The 23,727-nt window shown below is 38.6% G+C and overlaps 1 protein-coding gene across 3 annotated transcripts in view; it reads left to right on the top strand.

Moving 5' to 3' along the window:
• The window catches only part of LOC149819013 (dual specificity protein kinase YAK1 homolog), a 46,020-nt gene that overhangs the window by 13,349 nt on the left and 8,944 nt on the right, over window positions 1-23,727 (top strand). For all 3 annotated transcript variants that reach the window (XM_089985496.1, XM_089985495.1, XM_089985497.1), the window contains exons 2-9: window positions 12,523-12,722; window positions 13,023-13,176; window positions 13,272-13,381; window positions 13,470-13,539; window positions 14,766-14,848; window positions 14,934-15,012; window positions 15,099-15,139; window positions 15,501-15,623. In XM_089985496.1, coding sequence (XP_089841622.1) covers window positions 12,523-12,722; window positions 13,023-13,176; window positions 13,272-13,381; window positions 13,470-13,539; window positions 14,766-14,848; window positions 14,934-15,012; window positions 15,099-15,139; window positions 15,501-15,623 — 860 coding nt within the window. The remainder of the gene's footprint in view (window positions 1-12,522; window positions 12,723-13,022; window positions 13,177-13,271; window positions 13,382-13,469; window positions 13,540-14,765; window positions 14,849-14,933; window positions 15,013-15,098; window positions 15,140-15,500; window positions 15,624-23,727) is intronic.

Here is a 23,727-nt window from a genome sequence, read left to right as displayed (position 1 = left end):
TTTTTTTTTTCTTCTTTGGGGTTGCAGATGCTCTTGAGGGTCAGATTCAAGCTGTGTGCTATACAGGGAGTCCAAAAAATATGAGGATACTGTCCAAACTCAATATTGCACTTTTACAAACTGGAGTGTTGTCTGTGATTATTTGCATTACTTTTTGATCACCAATTCTTTTATTACTTCTATAAACAATCCCTTCAAATACTTAGCATTTTTATATTGTCTAGATACATCAACTGCTTTCAAGAATACTAAGCCACTAAGCGAAGAAGTAATGAAATTAATCAGTGGACGCCTTTGAATATCTGTTCACCTATAAAAAACAATGAAAACTCCATTTTGTTTCTATGAATATTTCTTAATCTCTATCAATCTCTCAACATTCACCCTCTCTTCTGCAAGAATTGTCATAGGTAGTTTTTTTGAGTTTGGAGGTACATAGCCACCTATGTCACATGGGTGCGGGTGCGGGTGCGACACGAGTGCGGCGTAATTTCAAAAATTTTGGACACGGGGACTCGGCTATATATATATATTAAATATATATATATATATATATATTAAATATATATATATATATATATATATATATATATATATATATATATATATATATATATATATATATATATATAAAGACTCGGTCAAAGTTGTGCCCATTAGGGGACAAGTGATGAGTTGTGAAGGCATTCTGTACACTTTCTTCATACAGGAATAATTCACTTTTGGGCACTTTCTTCATACACTGTAATAATTCACTTTCTTCATACAGGAAAAAACCACAAAAACTTGAGTTGTGCCCATTCTGTACTTAAAACTTGAAAGTGTACAGGTTTTTTAGTTGTGATGGGTTTTTTTCCTTACAGCTGTAGCCCAGAAAATTTCAAAAAAAAAATTTCAAAAAAAAAAAATTTCCAAAAAATGGATCAAAATGACCCTAGGTGCGTTGACCACACCCAGGGTCGGGTTGACCGAGTCCGAGCCGCACCCGTGTCGGTGCGTGTCGACGCGGGTGCGGCGACCTTGGAGCCGAGTCCGTGTGACATAGATAGCCACTAAAGTTACAATTTGTCGGTGAAGTAACTAAATCCTTCCAATAAGGATTTCTAATTGCATTAAATGGAAGTGAACTAGAATACAAATGCCTCCCTACTTTTCTATCCATCTCCTCCCTTCCATATGTATTGAATGATGCTTGTATCATTCCTCTTCCTCTACCTCCTACATCCTCTTTTTTTTTTTGAGCATCTTCTTGATGGCTTAAAAAGGGTACACTATTTGCACAAGAATCACTCAGTATCTTCTTCTTCTAATATTGCAACGCTCCAAAATTTTCAACTTGTAAATTTTGAAAACATTTAGAGAAAAACTTTCAAATTTCAGGGTTTGGTTTTAAAGACGTCAGCGAAAACAATTTCTTTTTAAAAAAGAAAACAAGTTGACAATTCTGGGCACGTTAGCTTATAAACCAACCTTATTTACAAAGAATAACCAAGATGTCAGCAAAAAGAGGGTTATCTCGAGCCATGTTGCATCACGCCATCGGTCGTTAGTAAAGTCCTACTAGCCACCTGCCCATGAAATGGGTTAGTTTCATAACAAACTAGTAGGTGCACAAATAGACAATGTAGAATAAATAAAGTAGGACATCACAAGATGAACGATTTATTTTATTGAAAGCAGTAGTAGCATTTGTAATTACGAGAAATTAAATCTGAGCAACATATGCAAAGAACATCTAAACTGAAGTAAAGACAACAAAGCAACATTATGTGCAGTTAACTAGCACATGTAGTTAATTATTACAAGTATAGAACTACATAATTAGTTTAACTAACAAGTGTAATGCCACAACAAACATGAACAATTTAACTAGCAATGAGAACATGTTAATTTATGTTTCGATATTAGCTGGCCTTGCGGGTATACACAAGGCACGAATTGTAGAAACAACTGAGACTAGTTCGGGGGTCTATTATGCCATGTATTTTCAATACCCTGAATAGCTAGTTGAGTTCGCTCCTAAGTGGACGGTCGGTGACCAAAAGAGAATTCCCCAAAGACCACTTGTTCCACCTGTTTCAAAGGATGCATCCAACTTCTGCAGAAGTGTTGAGCTAACTTTTGTAGCCCATTTCCCCTAATTTCGATGACTGGGAAAGCCGAGTCTTTTACTATATCAGAGTTTTGTACCTTCTTTTCCTCTCTTTTGACCGGAATCAGTGGTTTGAATGAGTACGTCAAGTGATAGTTAACTGAAGACCCATTCTGCATGCGTTGGTCTTTCAACCAACTTGAGCATCTTTCCTGGGAAGGCGAGTCATCATCATTTATGTGATCTCAACATTGTGCTATTTGCACGTTCTGAGATTGCCACAACCCCATCATCCAATCATCGTAACACAAACCTGACGTACTTGTCTAAAGGTACGGTCGTACGTATCCAAAGGTACGACTTCGGTGAAAGGGTAACATTTAATATGTTGCAATTCATTTAGTTCAAACTTGACATGCATTGCTCTTTGAGCATTTAGCCTGTAGAGGCGAACATCATTATTTTTATTTATTTCAGCAGAGTGCACAACTTGAGGTGCTTAATGACCTCTCATACTACTCATTATAGTGAACATACCATACTTGTCAAAAAGGTTCAGCGATGACAGTAGGTCATGGGTTTCTCGAAGGATAACCCCACACTTAAAAGCAGTAATATACTTGGTATACGAAACAAAAAATCTCAAACAAGTCTTGGGATCGTCATAGATCCAATCATTCTTTTCGAGTAATTGACTCAGGATACAATTAGTTGCATCTAGTAACACACAGATGGAACACAAGCTAGAACTAATACTAACAAATCTAAGCATGTGCAGTACGACGACAACAAGAAGCAAGTAAAGGAAAGTAATGTCATAAGACTAACTGCATAATTAAACTATGCATGCAAGACCTGGCGACTACGAGAAAACATGTAATTTCAGAAAAATAAAGGCAAGTAAAGAACAAACAATCATAAGTCATATTCATCTATATGAACGCATACATGAAAATATCAATTGTTTTTATCTCAGGGTTCAACTACTTTATTTAATTTATCTAAAGTCCCTGTGTGACTTTCCCCTACCTCAAGAGGTTGTGTCACTGTGTGTGCCTACATGTGTAGGTGTTGTAGGGCTCAAGCCGCGTGGCATGAGCGGGATCCGTTGCGTGAACTGCACAAGGTAAGAATACTTAGAATGTCATAGCCATAATAATGATCGGAAAGGGGCAGGGACGCAGCCCCTGCCCGCCACTCTGATGGTAACCCAAAAGGAAAGGGAGCAGGGGCACTGTTCCTGCTTGCTGTCCTGTCGGTAGCAGAAGTAGGGGTAGGGCCAGCGTGCCTTTGCCGACCTACAATCATCAAAAGGAGAGGGGGCAACGTTCCTGCCCCACCAGCTAAAAAGGAAGGCGGTAGGGGGTTGAAACCCTACCCGTTGACAGGTCAAACAGAGGCAGGGGCTGCGCCCCTGCTTTTTGAAAAAATAGAGGTAGGGGACTGCGCCCCTGCCTCCTAAAGGTCTAGCGCAGGCAAGGGCTCTGCCCCTGCCTTACAAACAAAAGAGAGGCAAGGTAGGGGCCAAGCCCCTGCCGGAATCTCAGAGGGAGGGAGGGTGCGGCAGGTGGCCGACGACCCCCTGTCGGCCCTCCGACAGGTAATCAAGAGAGAGGGGGGCGCAGGGAGGGGGATCGGTCCCTTCCCTGCATACGGAGAGCACCGAGAGAGAGGGAGGCAGGGCTTCACCTTGCCTGTCGGAAGGCTCAGGTGGCAGCCATACAAAGGTAGGGCCTTGCCTTGCCTGCGGCAAGGGCGAGACCCCCTGTCGCATGAGAATCTCAATCGATAGGGGTCTAGGCCCCTGCCGAACAGGAGGAATTGAAGAAGACAGAGAAGATAGAGGGAGGAAGAGCATGGCAGGGGGCCGTCGGCATCTTGCCAGCCTTTCGACAACGCAGAGAAAAAGAGGGGGGGGGGGGGGGAAAGGCACGACAGGGGGGCGTCAGCCCGAAAAAGAGGAAGATGAAGAAGTAAAAGAAAAGAAGAAGAGGAAAGGAGAGGGAGGACGTACCTTCGAGGTCGTCGGTGTTGGCGGCGACGACGTTGATCGAAACAAGAGAGAGGAGCCGCTGAGGTTCGGTCGTACACCGGGAGTGAGAGACGAGGAGAGGAGAAGGGGGAGAGTGCATGGAGGGAAGAGGAGAGGCCGCGTGGTGAGGTCTGCCCCTTCTTCCCTCTTGTGTTTTTAAAACAAGGGGGGGTGCGATTCGGGAAACCCCAAAGGGGTTTCTTTTTTCAGTCGAGGGGGAAGGGGAGAGCGGCGCGGGTGGGGGGGGGAAGAGGGCTTTAGAAACCCTCACCCCTGCGTCGGGTGTTATAACCTTGATGGGTTATCGGATCCGGATCCCACCCGGGTCTGAATTTTTTCCATAGGTTTTACAAATATTCATCTTGTATTTTCTTGTATTGTCTTTGCATTGCCTCATCAATTCTTTTGCATCCTAAAATGCCTTATCATTGTATCTTCAACAAATGAGCCTAAATTCTTGTATAAGACCCAACAAAATTTCTTTCACAAAGCTTGTATTGAAATCTCTTGTTTCCACCATCTCTTTCAGTTTTTGCAAGCTTATCCACATGTGCCCATAGTGGCCTCCCATCATCACACGTTGCAGCTAACGAACTTGAATCAACACTCCTACTACCACTACCAACAACACTAGCAGCAGAACTTACATGTGGGGATGAAGATGACGCAAGTCCTTTTCTTTTATTCATCATTTTTATCTTGAAAACAAAAAAGTATATTATTAAAATCAATTATGCACACAATTCAGTGGTTTTGACATATTCGGCGAAGGCCTAATGATGCTCCAGTTAGAAGGATGGAGAAATGGGAAAGTATATTAGTTAAAAGAGGTCGGGGTAGGCCTAGGAAGACATGGATGGAGGTGATAGGAAAGGATATGAATGCTTTGAACCTCACCGAGGGCATGGCATTGGATAAAAATGATTGGAGGAGAAGGATTCATGTGGAAGACCCAGAATGATTTTCTGTTTTGGTTCATATCGCCGACCCCAATTGTTTTGGGATGAAGGCATACTTGTTGTTGTTGTTGTATGCACACAATTAAGATTGATAATATTCAGTGCAAGGTCAATAACAAATTAACAATAAGTTATATTAACACACTTGCAAAGTTTGTTTTAAAAAATATAGTAGTAGTACGTAAAATTGTGTTTTAGCAATAATAAAAATATGACAAACCCCTTGCATTAATAAGGGCAAAGGATATATCGTAAATTTGGCCACTGCATGCTGATCTAATTTGGTACTTAAAAGAAAGGTCAGCATATTGAACCTAAAGGACAAAATCTTAGGATTTGCTAGGTAACACCAAGCACAAAAGAAAAAGACCATTTAGATGTATTCACGAGTCAGGAGTCACGATTGCTATACATCTCTTAATGAAAAGCCTTATAGCTGAAAAAAATTCAGAAAAGTTTAATACAACCACAAATGACTATGATTTAAGCATTAACAAAATCATGTAATTGTCAAATATAGATGAACCACAGAAATCGCATGACAATGATGAAGAAAGTTTACAGATTTTTCATCAATTAATGGTTTATATTTTATTATGATTTTTTTCATATATTTCATCATACATTTTATAAGAAAATTTGTAACTTCATATACTTTTTTTTTTACATTTCTTCCTTTTCAGTCAAAAATGCTATGTTGAGCAAAAAACTAAATATCATTATGAATATTTGAAAAGAAATTGTTTTGATTTAAAAAACTTAATAATTTATTTAATAACAAACAAACAAAATGGTTTTGAGAGTTTGGGTCTTACAAAATTGTTTATTCACCATCACAGGACTCGTGATTCATGATCTTACTTGCTAAGATAAGCTCATGCACTCCTACTAACTGAAAGTTGTGATTTCACCTCAAACTCATATAATCTTAAGTGCTGATCATCACTCATGATCATGTGAGTTCGAGTTTGAGCTTGAGCTTGAGCCGAGCAAAAGCTTGGCTTGTTTTGCTGTTCGAACTGCTCATGAGATGAGCACAAACATGGGTTGTTCGTGACAAATCTGAGCGGAGCCAAGCTCGTGACAAATACGAGCCGAGTTCGAGCTATTCAAATTATTTAATGAGCCAAGCCCGAACAACCGTTGTTCGGTTCGTTCAACTCGTTTACCGTTGGCGAGGGGAGAGAGATTGAGAGAGAGAGAGGTACACAAACAGAGGGGGGCAGGGCTTTATTCGAGAAGAGCGAGAGAAACGAGGGGAAAGAGATTGAGAGAGAGAGGTACACAAAGAGAGGGGGGCGGGGGTTTACCCGAGAAGAGTGAGAGAGACGAGGGGAGAGAGATTGAGAGAGAGCAAGAGAGATTGTGTGTGAGAGAGAATGGAGACCTACCTGCTGGGTTGTCACACTGGAATCGTCACGTCGGACCGTCTGCCTTGCCGCTGCTGGGTTGGAGACGGAGAAGAGGAGGTGTTGGGAGGAGGGGGCAAATTTTTTTTGCCCTAATCTTCCTCCTAGCCCATTTTATCGGTTTGACCACACTGGGTGCTGCACCTGTACTTGCGTCGCGTCACATTGACACGGGTGTGGCACCCGGCTGGACGAATCCCTGTGACATAGGGGGTTTTCTACTTTGGCTCCGTCTAGTGCTTTTGACAACTAAGGGTGTATGACCTCAACCATGAAAATCGAAGTTTGGAACTTGCGGGGTCTCAATTGTAAAGTGTCAACTCTGCCTAGGTAATTACATCAAATCCCAAAACTTTGATATTTTTTTTATTATAGAAACTAGTCATACAAATGGAGTGGGCCATAATTAATGAAATTTAGCGGAATTATGCCTTTATGAACCTATCATCCCACGGTAAATCGGTGGCATTTTGATCCTATGGAAGAGTTGTTGGGATGTTGCCTTAGTTGTCATTAGGCGCTAGGCTGAGCCTAGGTGGTGAGCCCCTAAAAAGGCCTAGGCTGTACCCCAAATAATTTTTTTTTAAAAAACATACAAAATATGTAAACAAACTATTAAAATTAATAAGAAACATCTAGACAACATAAATCAATCAACATTAAGCAATAGACAACTAATATGTCGTTGAACACTATTAAAGCCTTGACAATATTAAATTCACATCCAAGTCATACTAAACACGATTAAAAAGACAGTCCTAAATTTAAGAACCATTTTACTTTGGAAATAGTGACATCTGTAATCTCTGCGGTGAATGCCTCTGCCCTCTTGTGGATGCATAAGCATGCAAGCGTACACACACATTGGAAAGAACGGAAATATTCTACTACCATGTCTACTTTAGTTACAGTCGTTAAACTTTCACAGTGCTAGAGGTAACCAAACACAACATGAGATAGCAAATAGGAAAAAAATCATGAGAATTTATCAAACGTCTTACCCATGTAATTCTACCAAAGCCAAGGACTAGCACAAAATATTTCAGCTATCTGAAATGTACCTAACTGTTGTGCCCGAAAGTAAAGGTTTAGACAATACAAGCCTTCCTGTGCCTTAGTGATGGTATCCATGGTCAAAGCTCAAAGGCTGCTGGTAGAAAGGTGTCTGCAGATACAGAGAACCAATTATAACAGAGGTCAGACCGTCAGAGAGCTGGGATTAGTACCTGCTTCCTCTCAAGTCCTGTTTGGAACATACCAAATAAAGTAAAGCCAGGTTATAGAATGCTCAAACGTGGTTACAAACAAAACCCGAAGATTGCAGTAAATGTGGCACTTACCTGAACAACAGATTGCCTGAAATGTTTGTATGAGTGTGCATACATCATTGCAGGACTTGTCCAATTCATATAGGCGGCATCACAAGATGCTCGATTCAAATTGACCATGCCGAATTGGTTCATAATAGGATTGGAAGCCGGAAGCCTTGCTTTTTGGGAGGTGAAACAGCGGTGGTAGTTGACAGGATTTTGGGCTATTGGCACCTGACTCAATTGTGGAAGCTCATTGTCATACACAAATGCAGGTTGAAAGTTCTGCATATTAAATGGATCAACACTAAACGTCTGAGCACATACAAGGCTCTTAGAGTACCTGCCATGGTTAAATGATGTCATGCACTACCATGATAATCACATAAATTGTACAGATTAAAGTAGGCTAAGTACATATTCCAGTCAATTGCAGGGATCAGAAACAAAGTAACAAGAAATGACAATGTTAGTCCATCATCAGCAACCTCAGACCAGAGTTCCAGCCAACAATCACGTGGCTGTTTGAACTTGGAACTGAGCAAGCTCGATGAAAAGCTTGGATGGGTTCTCTAAAAGGAGCCGAGAGATAGAGAGAGACGGGACTGAGAGAGAGAGAGGAACCCGTACCTGAGAGGGGGGAGACCTTGACCTTCTTCTTCTTCTTCGGCTCTACCCTAGCGAGAGGATGTAAAAGGGACCCTTTCCCCCCTTTTATACATGTTGACAACAACAACAACAACAACAACTACGCCTTCATCCCAAAACAATTGGGGTCAGCGATATGAACCAAAAAAGAAATTCATTTTGGGTCTTCCACATGAATCCTTTTCCTCCAATCATTTCTATCCAACGCCATGTCCTCGGTGAGGTTCAAAGCATTCATATCCTTTCCTATCATCTCCATCCAAGTCTTCCTAGGCCTACCCCGACCTCTTTTAACTAATATATTTTCCCATTTCTCCAACCTTCTAACTGGAGCATCATTAGGCCTTCGCCGAATATGTCCAAACCACCGTAAACGATTCTCTCGCATCTTATTTTCAATGGGTGCAACACCTACCTTCTTACGTATCTCTTCGTTCCGAATCTTATCTTTTATTGTATTTCCACACATCCATCTAAGCATCCGCATCTCAGCTACACTCATTTTTTGAATATGATGTCTCTTGGCAGCCCAACATTCCGTACCATATAGTAAAGCGGGTCTAATAGTCGTCCTATAAAACTTTCCCTTCAACTGGAATGGCATTCTACGATCGCACAGCACTCCAGTAGCACTTTTCCATTTCATCCACCCAACCTTTATCCTATGATTTACATCTCCATCAATTTCTCCATACTTTTGAATGATGGATCCCAAATATTTAAAATAATCATTCACCGGTATATCTTGCTCACCAAGCTTCACTACACTCCGATCACTACTTCGTTGCTTACTAAACCGACATTCCATATATTCAGTCTTACTCTTACTCAACTTAAAACCTCTAGCTTCCAATGTCTGTCTCCATAATTCTAACTTAGCATTAACCCCAGCTCTAGACTCATCAATCAAAACAATATCATCAGCAAACAACATACACCACGGTACATTTTCTTGAATTGATCTCGTAAGCTCATCCATCACTATCGCAAATAGGAAAGGGCTTAAAGCAGATCCTTGATGTAACCCAACCGTTATCGGAAAATTGGTTGTCACCCCTCCACAAGTGCGGACATTGGTTACTAATCCTTCATACATATCTTTAATTATACTAATGTACTTGAGAGAAACACCTTTCTTCATCATTGTCCACCAGAGAACGTCCCTAGGTACTCTATCGTATGCCTTCTCTAAATCAATAAAAACCATATGCAAATCTTTGTTCCTCTCTCTATATCTTTCAATAAGTTGTCTAAGAAGATGTATAGCTTCCATAGTTGATCTTCCAGGCATAAAACCAAATTGATTCTCCGATATCATGACAACCTTCCTCAACCCAGACTCAATCACCCTCTCCCAAAGTTTCATAGTATGACTCATGAGTTTTATACCACGATAGTTTGTGCAATCTTGTATATCACCCTTATTCTTATATAAAGGCACCAAAGTACTCTTCCTTCACTCATTAGGCATCTTATTTGTTCGCCAAATCAAGTTAAAAAGATTTGTCAACCATTCTAAACCTTTCTCTCCCAAGCATTTCCAAGCCTCGATAGGTATACCATCTGGGCCAACTGCCCTTCTTGATTTCATTTTCTTCAAAGCCTCTGCAATTTCTTTCTTTTGAATCTTGCGCATGAAGTCACGATTTATCTCATGAAAAGGAATGGAGAAGTCTCCAAGATCTTGAGCATGACTATCATTAAATAGCTTATCAAAATAATTTTTCCATCTCTCCTTAATCTCCTCATCTTTGACTAAAACCCTTTGCGTTTCATCTTTGATACATCTAACCATACCCAAATCCTTCGATTTCCTATCTCTCATCTTTGCAAGCCTATAAATATCCTTCTCGCCTTCTTTGGTATCTAACTTGTCATAAACCTCCTTATATACCTTAGCCCTCGCGTTTCGAACAACTTTTTTAGCTTCCTTCTTTGCTATCATATACTTCTCCAAATTCTCATTATCACGACTCTTACTTAGATTTCTATAACACTCTCTTTTAACCTTAATAGCTAATTTGACATCCTTGTTCCACCATGATGTATCCTTACCTAGTGGTGCACCGCCTTTAGACTCACCCAATACCTCCTTAGCTACTTTTCTCATACCACCCGCTATCTTATTCCACATTGATTCTGAATCCTCCTCGAGACACCAATCAACTTCCTTAACTACCTGCTCTACAAACATTCCTTGTTTAGCTCCTTTCAGTGCCCACCACTTAATTCTAGGATCTATCCTATGTCTATCCCTTTTGCGGCATTGTCTAATTCTAAGATCTAAAATTAAGACTCTATGTTGTGTAGCTACACTTTCTCCTGGTATAACCTTACAATCGATGCAACAACCCCTATCTCTCTTTCTAAGTAGGAAAAAATCTATCTGACTCGTATTAACCCCACTTTTAAATGTTACTAGGTGAGACTCCCTCTTCCTAAACCAAGTGTTTGCTAAGATCATATCATAGGACAAACAAAAATCTAAAATCCTTAATGGACATGTAGACAAGCCAACAAAAAAAAAGACCGATCTACGCTTATGCCTAGGCGAGCTAGGCGGCTATATAGGGCCTCACAGCCCAAACCTTGCCTCCCAGGTGATGGAGGGGCTGCCCCTAGGCCGGCTAGGCGGCACTGGCGCCGCCTTTGACAACTAAGGATGTTGCTTGTGTTTCGAAAGGGGACTTCTTTGTGATTTTTAAAAACTGCCTTGAGGGAGAGAACTTACTCCTTTTGATTGTGTATGGGCTGATTTGAGGCGTAAAATGGAGTTTTGAAGGACTTCTCCTCAGTAAGGATGGGCTTCTTGGGTTCTTGGTGCCTTCTAGGGACTTCAACACTCTCCTTAGACAGGAAGATTGTAACTAGCCGGTGAAACTTGGTAGCTGCTCAAGACTATTCCTCGAGTTTGTAAACAAGTGTTAATTGTTTGATTGTCGATGGGTGGGAACACTTTTTCATAGTCGAACAATAGAAAACTCCCTTGCCTGAGAAAACTTGACAGTCTTCGTCTCATAGTAGTTCCTATCTTCTCACCAAGACTTTACAATGTGGATTGGTCTGTGAATTGTTCCCAATGATGGCCTGATGATCCTTATGGAACAGAGATCCAAGCAGTTCAGAAAAGGCTAGTTTCAAGTTTGAGAAACGATGCCAACAAGCTCTTGGTTTTAAGGACAAGACTGCTCTTTGGTGTTCTGAACAAGTATGCAAAAAGTGTGCAAACTGAATTTGTCTTTGAACATTGGGTTTTAGCAAATTTTGTTTTTGGTTATATGATATGCCAGCCGTATGATGCCTTATTGTTTCATATGACTTGATATGACATGCACATGACATTTCCAATGTCGAGGAGGTGTATCTGTCAATATCATATTGGTGCTTTCCATCACTTGGTATGTATGCATTGAAAGCTTCCTCCAGGGGAGCGAGATATATAGGTGGTTCTGGTGACCATGGGTTGCTCATAAGCATTCTACTTCAGTCTCACTAACTCCCTGGACAATCACTTCTTATTCATTGTTGCCATGAAATTTAACTTGGTTTGTTGCCAAGTAGTTGAAGGGCTTTTGACTCAATAGTGGAAAGGAACTGTTTAATGAAGAGGGCATGAGGGGGAGATGAGATTGCTCAATGGCATGTAGGAATTCTTCCTTTGTCTTATCACCTAGCAACAGGATGCTTATCCTCAAAGTCCTGTCTATAGATAAGGTCATGTTAGTCCTGTTAAATTTGGAATTTTGAGCTTTCCTAGTCACCACAATCTTTTAAGCACAGCTTTCATTTGCCGTGAATATTCCAAAAATTTATCAACCAAAACTGTAAAAAACTTGATGGTATGTTAGATGGTTCGTTCCAATGGTGCCGGGGTGGGCCTAAAGGCACAAATTAGAGGGTAACCACTTACTCTCGTTGCGGTTATTGCATCAATTTCTATATGTGAATGTTTTGTATTCTAGTAAAGGCTTTTCTGAGTTATCTAATCCTTTTTCTTCATTAGTAGGTTGTCTTGTTCATAAGAAAATTAGCTAATTGTTCTTTAACTAATTGTTGTTTTTGCTATGTGTAGCTGGTGGTGAGGTTGACAAAGGACATAGTTGAGACATATCAAATATGTAACTCCGAATTCAAGTACTGTGAATCTGTTTATCTGAAGCGGTTCCTTACAAATTCGTCTGAATCTGTCCTTAATGATGGGTTTGACAATGAGAATTCAGATCTTATCTTGACAGTGAATTTGGTGCTGGTCAATCCCAGAAGTAGACAAAGGTGTGGACCTTTGTATTTGTGATTTGTAATCTTAGCATGCACATTACAAAGTTAAGTAATAGGTTTTAACTTAGTGCCTTTTATCTGTTGTTTTTTTCCTTTTTTTTAATCAACTGAACCTATTTATGATCTATTGAAGCTCTGGTTTGGCTACCTCAATGATAAAGAAGAAAAAAAGGATCTTCACTACGTAGTTGACATAATATTTTGTTCTAGTTAAACATGATCAAAATGTACATTATTTTCTGGTACTTCATAGTGAAGTAATTAATATCTTGACGTTGTGCTACTATGCATTAGATATGTGGTCAAAGATATGCTAGGCCAGGGGACTTTCGGACAAGTTGTGAAATGCTGGCACTTAGAAACTAATAGCTTTGTTGCTGTCAAGATAATCAAGAATCAACCTGCATACTATCATCAAGCACTTGTTGAAGTCTCAATTCTGGCTACAGTATGAGCATGCTCTTCCTTGCATCCAGGGTTATTTTTCTAAAATAAGTTTGCAGTCCTTACATTATAAGCTGAACTTGATACTTTGCGATGCAGCTGAATCAGAAGTTTGATCCTGATGATAAACATCACATCGTCCGCATGCTTGATCATTTCTTGTACCAAAATCATCTTTGCATTTCATTTGAAATGCTTGGGGTCAATTTGTAAGATACTGATTTCTCTTGGTTAGCTATCTATGTTGCTCTTCATTCCTCTGTTGTACACTAAGTATGCTGTTTTTTGACTGTACAGGTATGAACTCATCAAGTTGAACCAATTCAAAGGGATGTCTACGAACCTTATCCGTGTGTTTTCCAAACAGGTGACTTCCCAATGTCTTATCTTCCGTCCTGAAATGCAAAAATATGATCTGCATTTACTCTGCTATTCAAGCTGATGGTGTGCTTCCCAGCACTTCTTGGTAGCTTTTATGTCGGGTGTTGACCGCAACACTGAATGCTAGTGGGATACTTGCTCAATAAGCACACATACATGTAATAATGCATACATGCATCTTTTTTTTTACATACAGATATGAATACATATATACATACACGCATATGTGTATGCTATATCATATCATCCATGCCTAAAATTGTGAAGATCATAAATTACTGAGAATTGAAAGGGTCTTCTATATTAAAATTGTATCAGTGCAAAAAAATGTAAGATTAGCAGAAGAAATGAAAATAAAGAAAGGAAAATTTAGAGTGAAGAATGATATAAGAAACTTCAGCCACAAATAGAGGACAAGCACATGTGTTCGGCAGCATTTGGATGATGCCCAAAACCCGGTTTAAAACTGGGTTTTGGTCCAAAAACCAAGTTTTTGCAAAAACCTGGTTATATGACCTGGTTTATCAGGGAGAGGGTTCTCCAACCCCCAACCACCCCTCTCAGCCCCTCTTACGTCGGAGCTCCCTCCCCACCTGACCTCTGTCCAGCCTTTTCTGTCTGGTGGCCAGCTGGAAATGGCCAGAAACATGCATTTTTTCTTTTTATAAAGTGTAATGATTGGCCAGCCACTGTCCAGAAAATGGCCAGACCGGTACTGCCTTCACCAGGCGATACCAGTCCAGCTATTGGCTGACCAAAAAATGGCGGTTGGTTGGTTTTTCCTTTTTCTTCATTTTTTCCATTTTGGGACTGGCCGGCCATTTTCCAGCCATCCACCGGCCTGAAAACCAGGTTTTTTTGTCATCCAAGCAGCCTAAAAGATTGGTTTTTGTCAAACCAGGTTTCCCCATCATTCAAACAGGCCCTTAGAAAGGGATTCTGCAAACCCTAATGGAACCAGAATAACATGAGATCTGCAATGGATATCATGGAGAACATCTTGATTCTCTTGAATATCGAACATCCATAAACTGGTCCTGAGTCAAGAATTCATACACATCAAGGGAAAAATCATCAACAGCAACATTAACATTACCAAGTATTGGGAGCTATTGCATGATTTGTAGACTTTAGATGTCTTCATTCTATAGTCTATACCAATATGCTGGTAAATAACCTCCTTGTGACATAATCTTGTTTTCTTTTTCTTAGATGTTGGATGCATTGATTGTCATGAAACATGCTAGTATCATACACTGTGATTTGAAACCAGAAAATATTCTTCTTTGTCCAAGGTAAGCTACTTAGTTTACTGGATATCTGTTGTTGAGGCTTCAATCTATAATTATGGACTTATTGATTGCATCTTCAATTGTGCAGTGTCCAATCAGCAGATATCAAGATAATTGATTTTGGATCTGCCTGCACGGAGAAACGAACGGTCTATTCTTACATTCAGGCCAGTACTTTTCTCCTCCATCATGATATTGTTGGTTGATAGCGTGTCTTAAATTTCCCATGACATCTTTTCATTTTATGTTGCAGAGTCGTTATTATAGATCTCCGGAGGTTCTTCTTGGCTACCCGTATCCTTTACATTGAGATTTACAGCATCTTGGCATATATCATTTTTTAATCTAGGTTCTGGTTAGATAACATAAGCTTCTCTCTGTCTCCCCTTAGTTGGCAATTTGACGTACTTTCATCTACTTGTCTCTTCCTATTCTTTTATCAAACCATTTGTTTTCTATTAAACATGTACTTGGATTCTGAGTCAGTATGTTTTCATGAATGAGCCATCTGTGGAGATATATTATGTTGAAAGAATCTGTGCCAGATATTATCTATTTTTCATTGTAGCAGTATCACAATGTTCGTCTTGAACCAACTGAATTTTATGTGTAGATGTTAATTGTTTTTTTCTTGTTATACTTTACTAATTTCCAGATATACTACTGCCATTGACATGTGGTCTATTGGTTGTATAGTAGCTGAACTATTTCTAGGGGTCCCTTTATTTCCAGGTGCATCTGAATTTGATCTTATTCGTCGGATGAGAGAAACACTTGGGTAAGTGATCCATTAACATTACTGAGTATATATATTCATCTAAGATAAAATCCTTTGCTGTTATTATTGTTGTTGTTGCTGTTAATAATTTTTGGACTAATGTTTATCCACTGATGGATTTTGCACCCTAAATATGGATTTTGCATATAAACCTCTAAATGTTCCTCAAAATTTATTCTGTTTACATATAGGTGTAATAACCTGCGTTTGGAGATTTCTTAGTTTTCAGAAATATGTCTATATATCCCATGTTCACTAAGAATTTTTATCCTGCGGATTTCATAAACAAAAAAAGTCTCAGTCATTTTCTCCTTAGAAATTAGAATGAATGGTTCCTTTTATTATGGACAATCCCTTTCTCCTGCAAGAAATTTTGAAACATACGGCTAATATACTCTCCCTCGGAATTTGAGCAAAGAATTTTAATCTTAGCAGAAAATTAAGTTTCAATCATCACACAATTTCTTAAAGATTTCAAAAGGCTCATTTCTATTTCTCATGAAGTAAATCCATGTATATATTGTATAATCATCAATAAAGGGTCCCAAAGTAAGAGGAACCACCCTTAGACAAAACTGGTGAGCAACCCCATACATTCGAATATACAAGATTAAAATCTCTATCAGACTCTACCTCCTTAAACCCAAAGGGTTAAACATGACTCTTTGCTAATTTGCAACTTTCACACTTTTACATGATCAAACATTGATATTTTGGACCCTCTAAAGTTACTTAAAGACACTAGATACTGAAGTCTAGAACTGAAAATATGATCAAGCCATTGATGCTACAACACAAACTCATTGATAGTTATTGCTCCTAGATTTACTGCAGATCTCTTTTACAAACTCATATCCAACCAATTCAGGTAATATAGGTCTCTTCTCCTATGGCTAATCTGAATCTTCTTTCCTGATGGTTGATCATGCACAACACAATCAATAGGAGAAAAAATAAAATTACAATTGAGTTTGGTCAATTGTCAACATAAATGAGATTTATAGCAAGTGAAGGCACATGATGAACTCGAGAAACATTTATTTTACCCTAGGACAAGAAGTATGAGTAATAGATCTGACCTTAGAAATGGGCTTAGAGGGACCATCTATAGTGAGAATAATACCACTTCAAAGATGACAATTGGTTAAAATCGATTCACGAGCAATTATGTGACGTCGCCCTTGAATCTATTAGCCACTCACAGGAACTATCATACCTGCATAGTAATACCAGAAGAAGATGGAGCAGATTGTTCGGATGCAATGGCTGACTTAGTTAAGGGTTGTGGTATCTGCTGCTAAATGTGCTTTAAATCCTGAGCCTACCCATCAAAAAGGTGCTCTGAGGAGCTACCCACAAAAGGAGGAGGTGATTGATCTCTACTAACCGTTTGCACATCCTTAGGCTTCGTAGCCTCTTCACTCGATGATGCTACAAAAGCCTCTGCCTTCTTCTTTAGAACTAAGCATGTATTCTTGGGCTCCTTGCAACAGTGACATCTGACTCAAGTCATATCTCCCTGAAAGCACCACGATTGTGTCCTTCTCTACTTGCTGTCTAGACACAGTTAGTGCAGTCTCCTCAATAGATTAAATGCCAAGAGATCTATTTTTGGTCTCCTCTGCTATCAATTTAGCCAGTGTCTTCACTGGAATAGGAAGCGAATAATGATGAAGAATCTCATTGCACATGATGTCAAACTCAGTGCATAGTGCCGTCAATAAATCTATACCCTACTGTTGGTCCTCGGCTTCGGCCTCAAGCTTTTTGCACTCTCCACACCCCTTACATTTGGCACATTTCGTATTAGGAAGCACAAGAGCAAGAGAATCCCATAGTTGCTAAAACTTTAGTGAAGAATACCTGAATGGATTTACCTTCCTGCCTCCCAGCCTTGAGATCTTGAACCAACTGATAGCAGCATGCCACATGCCCAATTGGACTGCTGATAAAACTATCTCTAATAATTCCATGCCTCTCTTGCTTCCTCAAATTTAACTATGTTGAGGGCAATATTTTGCTCAACTGAGCCCAACAAGTATGACTTGAGATTTGCATTATCTTTATCCCACTCTTCAAAGGTTGTGTCATAATTCTCATCATCACTTTTTGGTTTCTGCCTAGTACCATCAAGGTATCCCCCATACCCAAAACCTTTGATGACAGTTCCTTGCATACTCTGACCAATATGAATAATTGGTCCCGTCGTGCTTAATGTGAATAATCTGAAGACTGTCTTTCCTCTCCATAATTCACCAATCCAAATTGTAATTCAAGACCGAATTACACCTTCAAACCAACCAACAACCTCTAATTGCACTTTCCAATAAGCTGCATAGGAAAACAACTACAACAAGACAACAACATTACGTTATATATCCAGAGCAATCTCAGTTAAACAGTCCACATGATATAAAGAACATGGCCACTACCAATAGTTTTATTGTAACAACCCTAAATTGACCCTCGAAAAACACATTTTTTTTAAAAACACAATTGCGGAAAACCTCCCAAGGACCAGGGGCACATTGCCGATTTAATATTCATAGCCCATCAACCATTTCAGATATAGAGTAAATTCAAACGATGAACTGAACTTTATTCATTAAATCAAATATGTCAATAAAGTTCATAAATTCAAGAAAATTCACTCTAGTCAATCTGATGCACATCAAAACCTGGGCCACCAAATCATAAACCTCCCTCCAGTCAGCAAGTTCCTCACATCATGGAGCCTCAGTGCCTAAAAAACATTTTTTATAAAATGGGTAAGAATCAAAGTTCTCGTACAAGATCCTCTAAAAATCCAACAGTAAGAAAATAACATAAATTAAATCAAACACAAGTTTAAGAAGAATAACAAACAACTGATTATCAGAACTAACTTACCATCTAAGCAGTTCAAGCATGCATTCAACAATTTCATGCTAGATCAAACATTCAGGGATGCATGAAATTAATGCTAAATATTTAGAGATGCATGAATAACTTTTTAAGTTAATATCGGAATTGCTTTTGCATGCATGTCCCTATTAAATGCACACAAATTTAATTCTCAATTTCTTACAAATTCGCAGATATTAAAACGAGTAAAGTTCTTGAGGTTCAAGGCAATTCCCACTCATAGCTTACCACACAATTTGTATTTTAATTATTGAGTTTCATACTTGTTTCCCGACCCATATTAAGAATCTTCACCATCCATCGGGACATTAGGAATCATCACCTAATGTCGAGACATCAAGAAAATCATTATCTATTGATGCCACTTTTTGGTATACCAATAACTACAGTTGAGTCAACAACAACACCCTCAGGCAAAATGGCTGGAAGTTCCCTACAATCGTGGTCGGGAACATGAACCATACGTCGGGTTCTTAGAGACAACAAATGCACACAGTGCTTAGTATCCTCACGATCCCCCACAACCGCCATCCAAAGTTCCCACCTTTTCCGAGGGACACCAGGAAAAAAAATTATTACATTGTTTGGTCTCTTTTATCGTCTTAATTAATCAAAAGTTCTTTACACAAGAACAATTATGCAAATCAACTTGCAATAACAAATTCAGGTTCTTGCCACATCAAATTCAACACTGTAATTAATTCAGGAAAATCAATTTCCAACAAAATCATTTTGCAATGCAAAAATCACAATATAAAATTTCGTAAGCAACACATGTTGACAACCCTCAATGGCCTCTTAGTGGATCGAGCATTATCACAACAAATTAGCATTGCACGATTTTTTAGTGAACATGAAACACATAAAACAACTAAATTTTCACGTTCACAATTCATGGTACAATCATGGCGATTTAGCGAATGCATATCAAACTATGTGTTATAGATATACATATATATGTGTTGCGAAACATAACCAAAACTGCACAATATATACCTCTATGCTTCGATCACAGTCCAGATCGCTGTCCAATATATATATATATATACTGAAATTAGCAAACAGATTGCGTATAGATATATATAAACAATCGGTGACAGCAAAATCTTTGTCAACCATATATATACGTGTCTATACTGCAATCGGCAACCAGATTGCCTATAGATACGTATATGAACAATCTGCAATTCATAACAGAATTGCTGTCAGCTGTGAATATATATATATATATATATATATACTGCAATCGAAAACCAGATTGCATATGGATCTGTATATATATACAGGCTTGCTGTCACTGCATGTACTGCAATCGGAAACCATATTGCGTGTGTGTATATATATATATATACACACACACACACACGATCTGCGATATATATCTGTACTGCAATTGAAAACCAGATTGCGTATAGATATGTATATATATACAATCTGCGATACATAGCATATTTGATGTCAGCTATATATATATATATATATATATATACTGCGATCGACAACCAAATTGTGTATAGATATGTATATATACAATTTGGGATACATGACAGATTCGCTGTCAAGAATATATATATATATATATATTCAACAACATTAAACAGGGTCGCTATTATGTATCCATATATCTACTACGATAAGCAAGATAAAACAATAAGATCGTAGACACATCAATTTACGCATCAAGAATGCAACAAATATATGCAAAAATTTGCAGGAATGGTCCATGATGTAGAAACATGGATTTAAGCATCAAGAACAATGAAAAAATATTCAGGGTATGCATGCAAAAATTTTCAGACATGATTTGAAATGCAAAAACATGTATTCAAGCATCAAGAACACAAAAAATACATGGAATATGCATGTAGAAATTTGTAGACATGTTCAGGGATGCAGAAAATAAATTTTAAGCATCAAAAACATAAAAAATACATGAAATATTCTTGCAAAAATTTTCAAACATGTTCATAGATGCAGAAATTCAGTTTTAAGCATCAAGAACATAAAAAATACATGAAATATGCATGCAGAAATTTTCAGACATGTTCATGGATGCAGAAATTCAGTTTTAAGCATCAAGAACTTCAAAAATACATGGAATATGCATGTAGAAATTTTCTGACATGTTCAGCCCTTACACCTATGTCACATGGGCGCGGGGATTCGGCACTTCCAAAAAACCCGGGTGCGGGGGTGCGGTAGGGGCAAAAATGTATATATATATATATATATATATATATATATATATATATATATATATATATATATATATATATAAGGGGGGTCCGGGGGTTCCCCCCGGTGCGGGTCCTGCTGCACGGTCAGCGGGCGGGGTCCAGGGGGGCAGCGCCCCCCCCCCCCCCCCCCCACACACCAAGATTTTTTTTTTAAAATTCCGCAGCCCATTTCATAGGGCAAAATTTTAAAAAAAAATCCAAAAAATGGACTGAAATGACCTTAGGTGCGGTCAACGCACTTAGGGATGGGTTGACCGCACCCGCGTCGACGCGGGTGCGGCACCCTTCTAGCCGAATCCCTGTTACATAGCCTTACACCCATATGATTTAAGACATGCTAAACCCTCATTCTATCGAAAAAAGAGAGAAACCCGTACCTTGTTTGCTGAAAATATGCAAAAGAATAGAGAAAAAAAAGAACATGGTGGAGAAGGTAATGCCCTTCTCTTTTTCTCTCTTTCTTTCATTTTTTCCCCTTCTCTCTTTTTTTCTCCTTTCTTCCTCTCTCTCTCTCTCTATTTTTTTTTCAGCACACAATTTTAGAGATGAGTTTAATCCCTCTCTTTTTATAATGAGAGACTCCCTCTCATAAGGGGGTGACGCCCCCTTCTAGATAGATAAGGGTAGAGTTCTACCCAAAGTACGTTCTTCTTAATTATTATTATTATTATTTTCTTATCTTGTGGAGGAAGTTTCCACATTTGGGGGGCCACCCCCTTCTAGATGGGTATATTAAGTGGGGTAGAGTTCTACCCAAGGTAGAACTCTACCTTATCATGTCTTCTAAAAAAAATAAATATATATATCACACACACACACACATATATATATATATATATGTTTTTTAAAGTTTAAATTCATTTTTTTGTGTTTTGAATAAGTTATGGATGGATTATAGGTTTGGGTTGGACCCATGATCCAAATTCATATCCATTTGGATCTTAACCCATACAAGGCACTAGTCAATATGGATCCTGGACTAGGTCCAGATCCATATTGATGTCAACCTAATGTAAACGGAGCGGGTCAAGTCCAATCCAAAATGAAAAAGACCCAAAGTAGGGCCGGTCAAATTTGAAAAACGCATTTTCTAAACCAACCCATATCCGAATTCGATAAAACAAATTTTCTATGAGATCTACGTTCCATAATGGATCTAACTACGGTCCTAGAACCTGAATTTCGCCTGAATTTAACTTAATTTTAACCTGAATTTTGCTCGATATTAAAGGTTAAATTAAATAAATTTCACATGTTTTACATATCATATTTAAATATCTTCAATGGGCCCTGGACCAAGTCCAGACCCCCATTGACATCAGCCATATTTAATGATTTTAAGCAATTTCGACATATTAAATTTAAATATTTGATTAAAAATTATATTTTCGAGCTTAAAAATATGGGCCCTGGACCAAGTCCAGACCCCCATTGACATCAGCCATATTTAATGATTTTAAGCAATTTCGACATATTAAACTTAAATATTTGATTAAAAATTATATTTTCGAGCTTAAAAATATGGGAAAAATTACGAGGTATTACACTTATCAAAGGCTGAACTGTCGATATCAAAGGCTGACCAAACAACCTAACACATAATGCACCACAAGAGGTTGATATTCCAGGTTACTTCAAGAAAACTCAGGTAACTTCACAATATTAGAGCGAATAAGGTCCATGGTCTTAATGATGAGAAATATGGTTACCGCCTGATGGAACTGAAAAAACCTCAATGGATCACAACATCACCACCAAAACACAACCCAAAAATGCTATCTGCAAATTCCTCATTCAAATACGACCCAAACATAAGTATTCTCCACCATTAAGAACTAAGAATTTGATCATAATCAACAAACTTGTTAAATCTGACCAAGAAAACACTCAACACAAAAAATATTAGAAATTCCACAGGAAATCCAATATTTCTCCAAATGACGAGATTTTTTATTCAATAAACTCCTAAAATTGCAAACTATCAAATCCACAACTCAATTAAAGGAAAATCATCTGACCTTGCTAACTGTCCAGTACGTTGATGAAGTCAACAACACATCCCGAGACAGATCTTCAGTTGACGATGAATGGAGCCTCCTTCCTCTCCAACACACTCCTTCAATCTCTCCTTTGATTTTGATATGGCTCTGATACTATGTTACCTTGGCACTTCTGGAGGGCTATGTCAGTGTCTAACACTTGGACACTTGGACTCTGACACTGACATCGGCACCCCTAGAAACTTCATAGGCACTTCATTTTTTAACATAGAAGTGTCCGAGAAAAATGGACATTTGGTGTCATGTGTCTGACATCTTAAATACAAAGTGTCCCATGTAGGACACTTCGTGTCAACCTTGTTTAAACCCTGGTCTTTCTCCATATATTTTATTAAGTTCAAACTCCATGAAAATGAGTCGGCAATATCTCTTCACTATATTGCAAGGTCTCTCTCGGTTGCTACTCAAAGATGAAGGAATCAAGCTAGTTGGTTAAGACTCTTTCTCTTGCTATTACCATACTCTAGCCCAACTCAGCCCCATTTAAGTACTAAGTCTCCTTTTTTTTCAAACTTTTGATGTATGCCACATAAAGGGAGAGAGATAATCAAGGATGTTTTCCTTAAAAAAAATAGTTTTTTTTTACTTAATTGCTTCTCTCTCTTATATATATATGTATATATATATCCGTGTCCATGTATCTAGTTTTTTCAAACCCTCCTTGTTGAACGGTTCGTAACAGTGACTAATACTGACACCCATGTCAGTGCCCAACATACATTTGATATCATATCAACAAGTGAATGCACAAGAAGAAGAGAGAGAGAGAGAGCTCATAAAGGAGATTTCATTGATGAAAAGAATGAGCGCAGACTACAAATAGGGGTTGTCCCCCAATCACTAACCAATAAATAGAGTATGGGCAGATTTGGACCTCTTACTTTGACTGCTACACACTTTCTA

Source organism: Nuphar pumila, chromosome 13 (genome assembly GCF_984573655.1).
Source record: "Nuphar pumila chromosome 13, dmNupPumi1.hap1.1, whole genome shotgun sequence".
Taxonomy (NCBI): domain Eukaryota; kingdom Viridiplantae; phylum Streptophyta; class Magnoliopsida; order Nymphaeales; family Nymphaeaceae; genus Nuphar; species Nuphar pumila.
The sequence above is the reverse complement of the archived record's forward strand: the minus strand, read 5'-3'. Positions and strand labels throughout refer to the sequence as shown.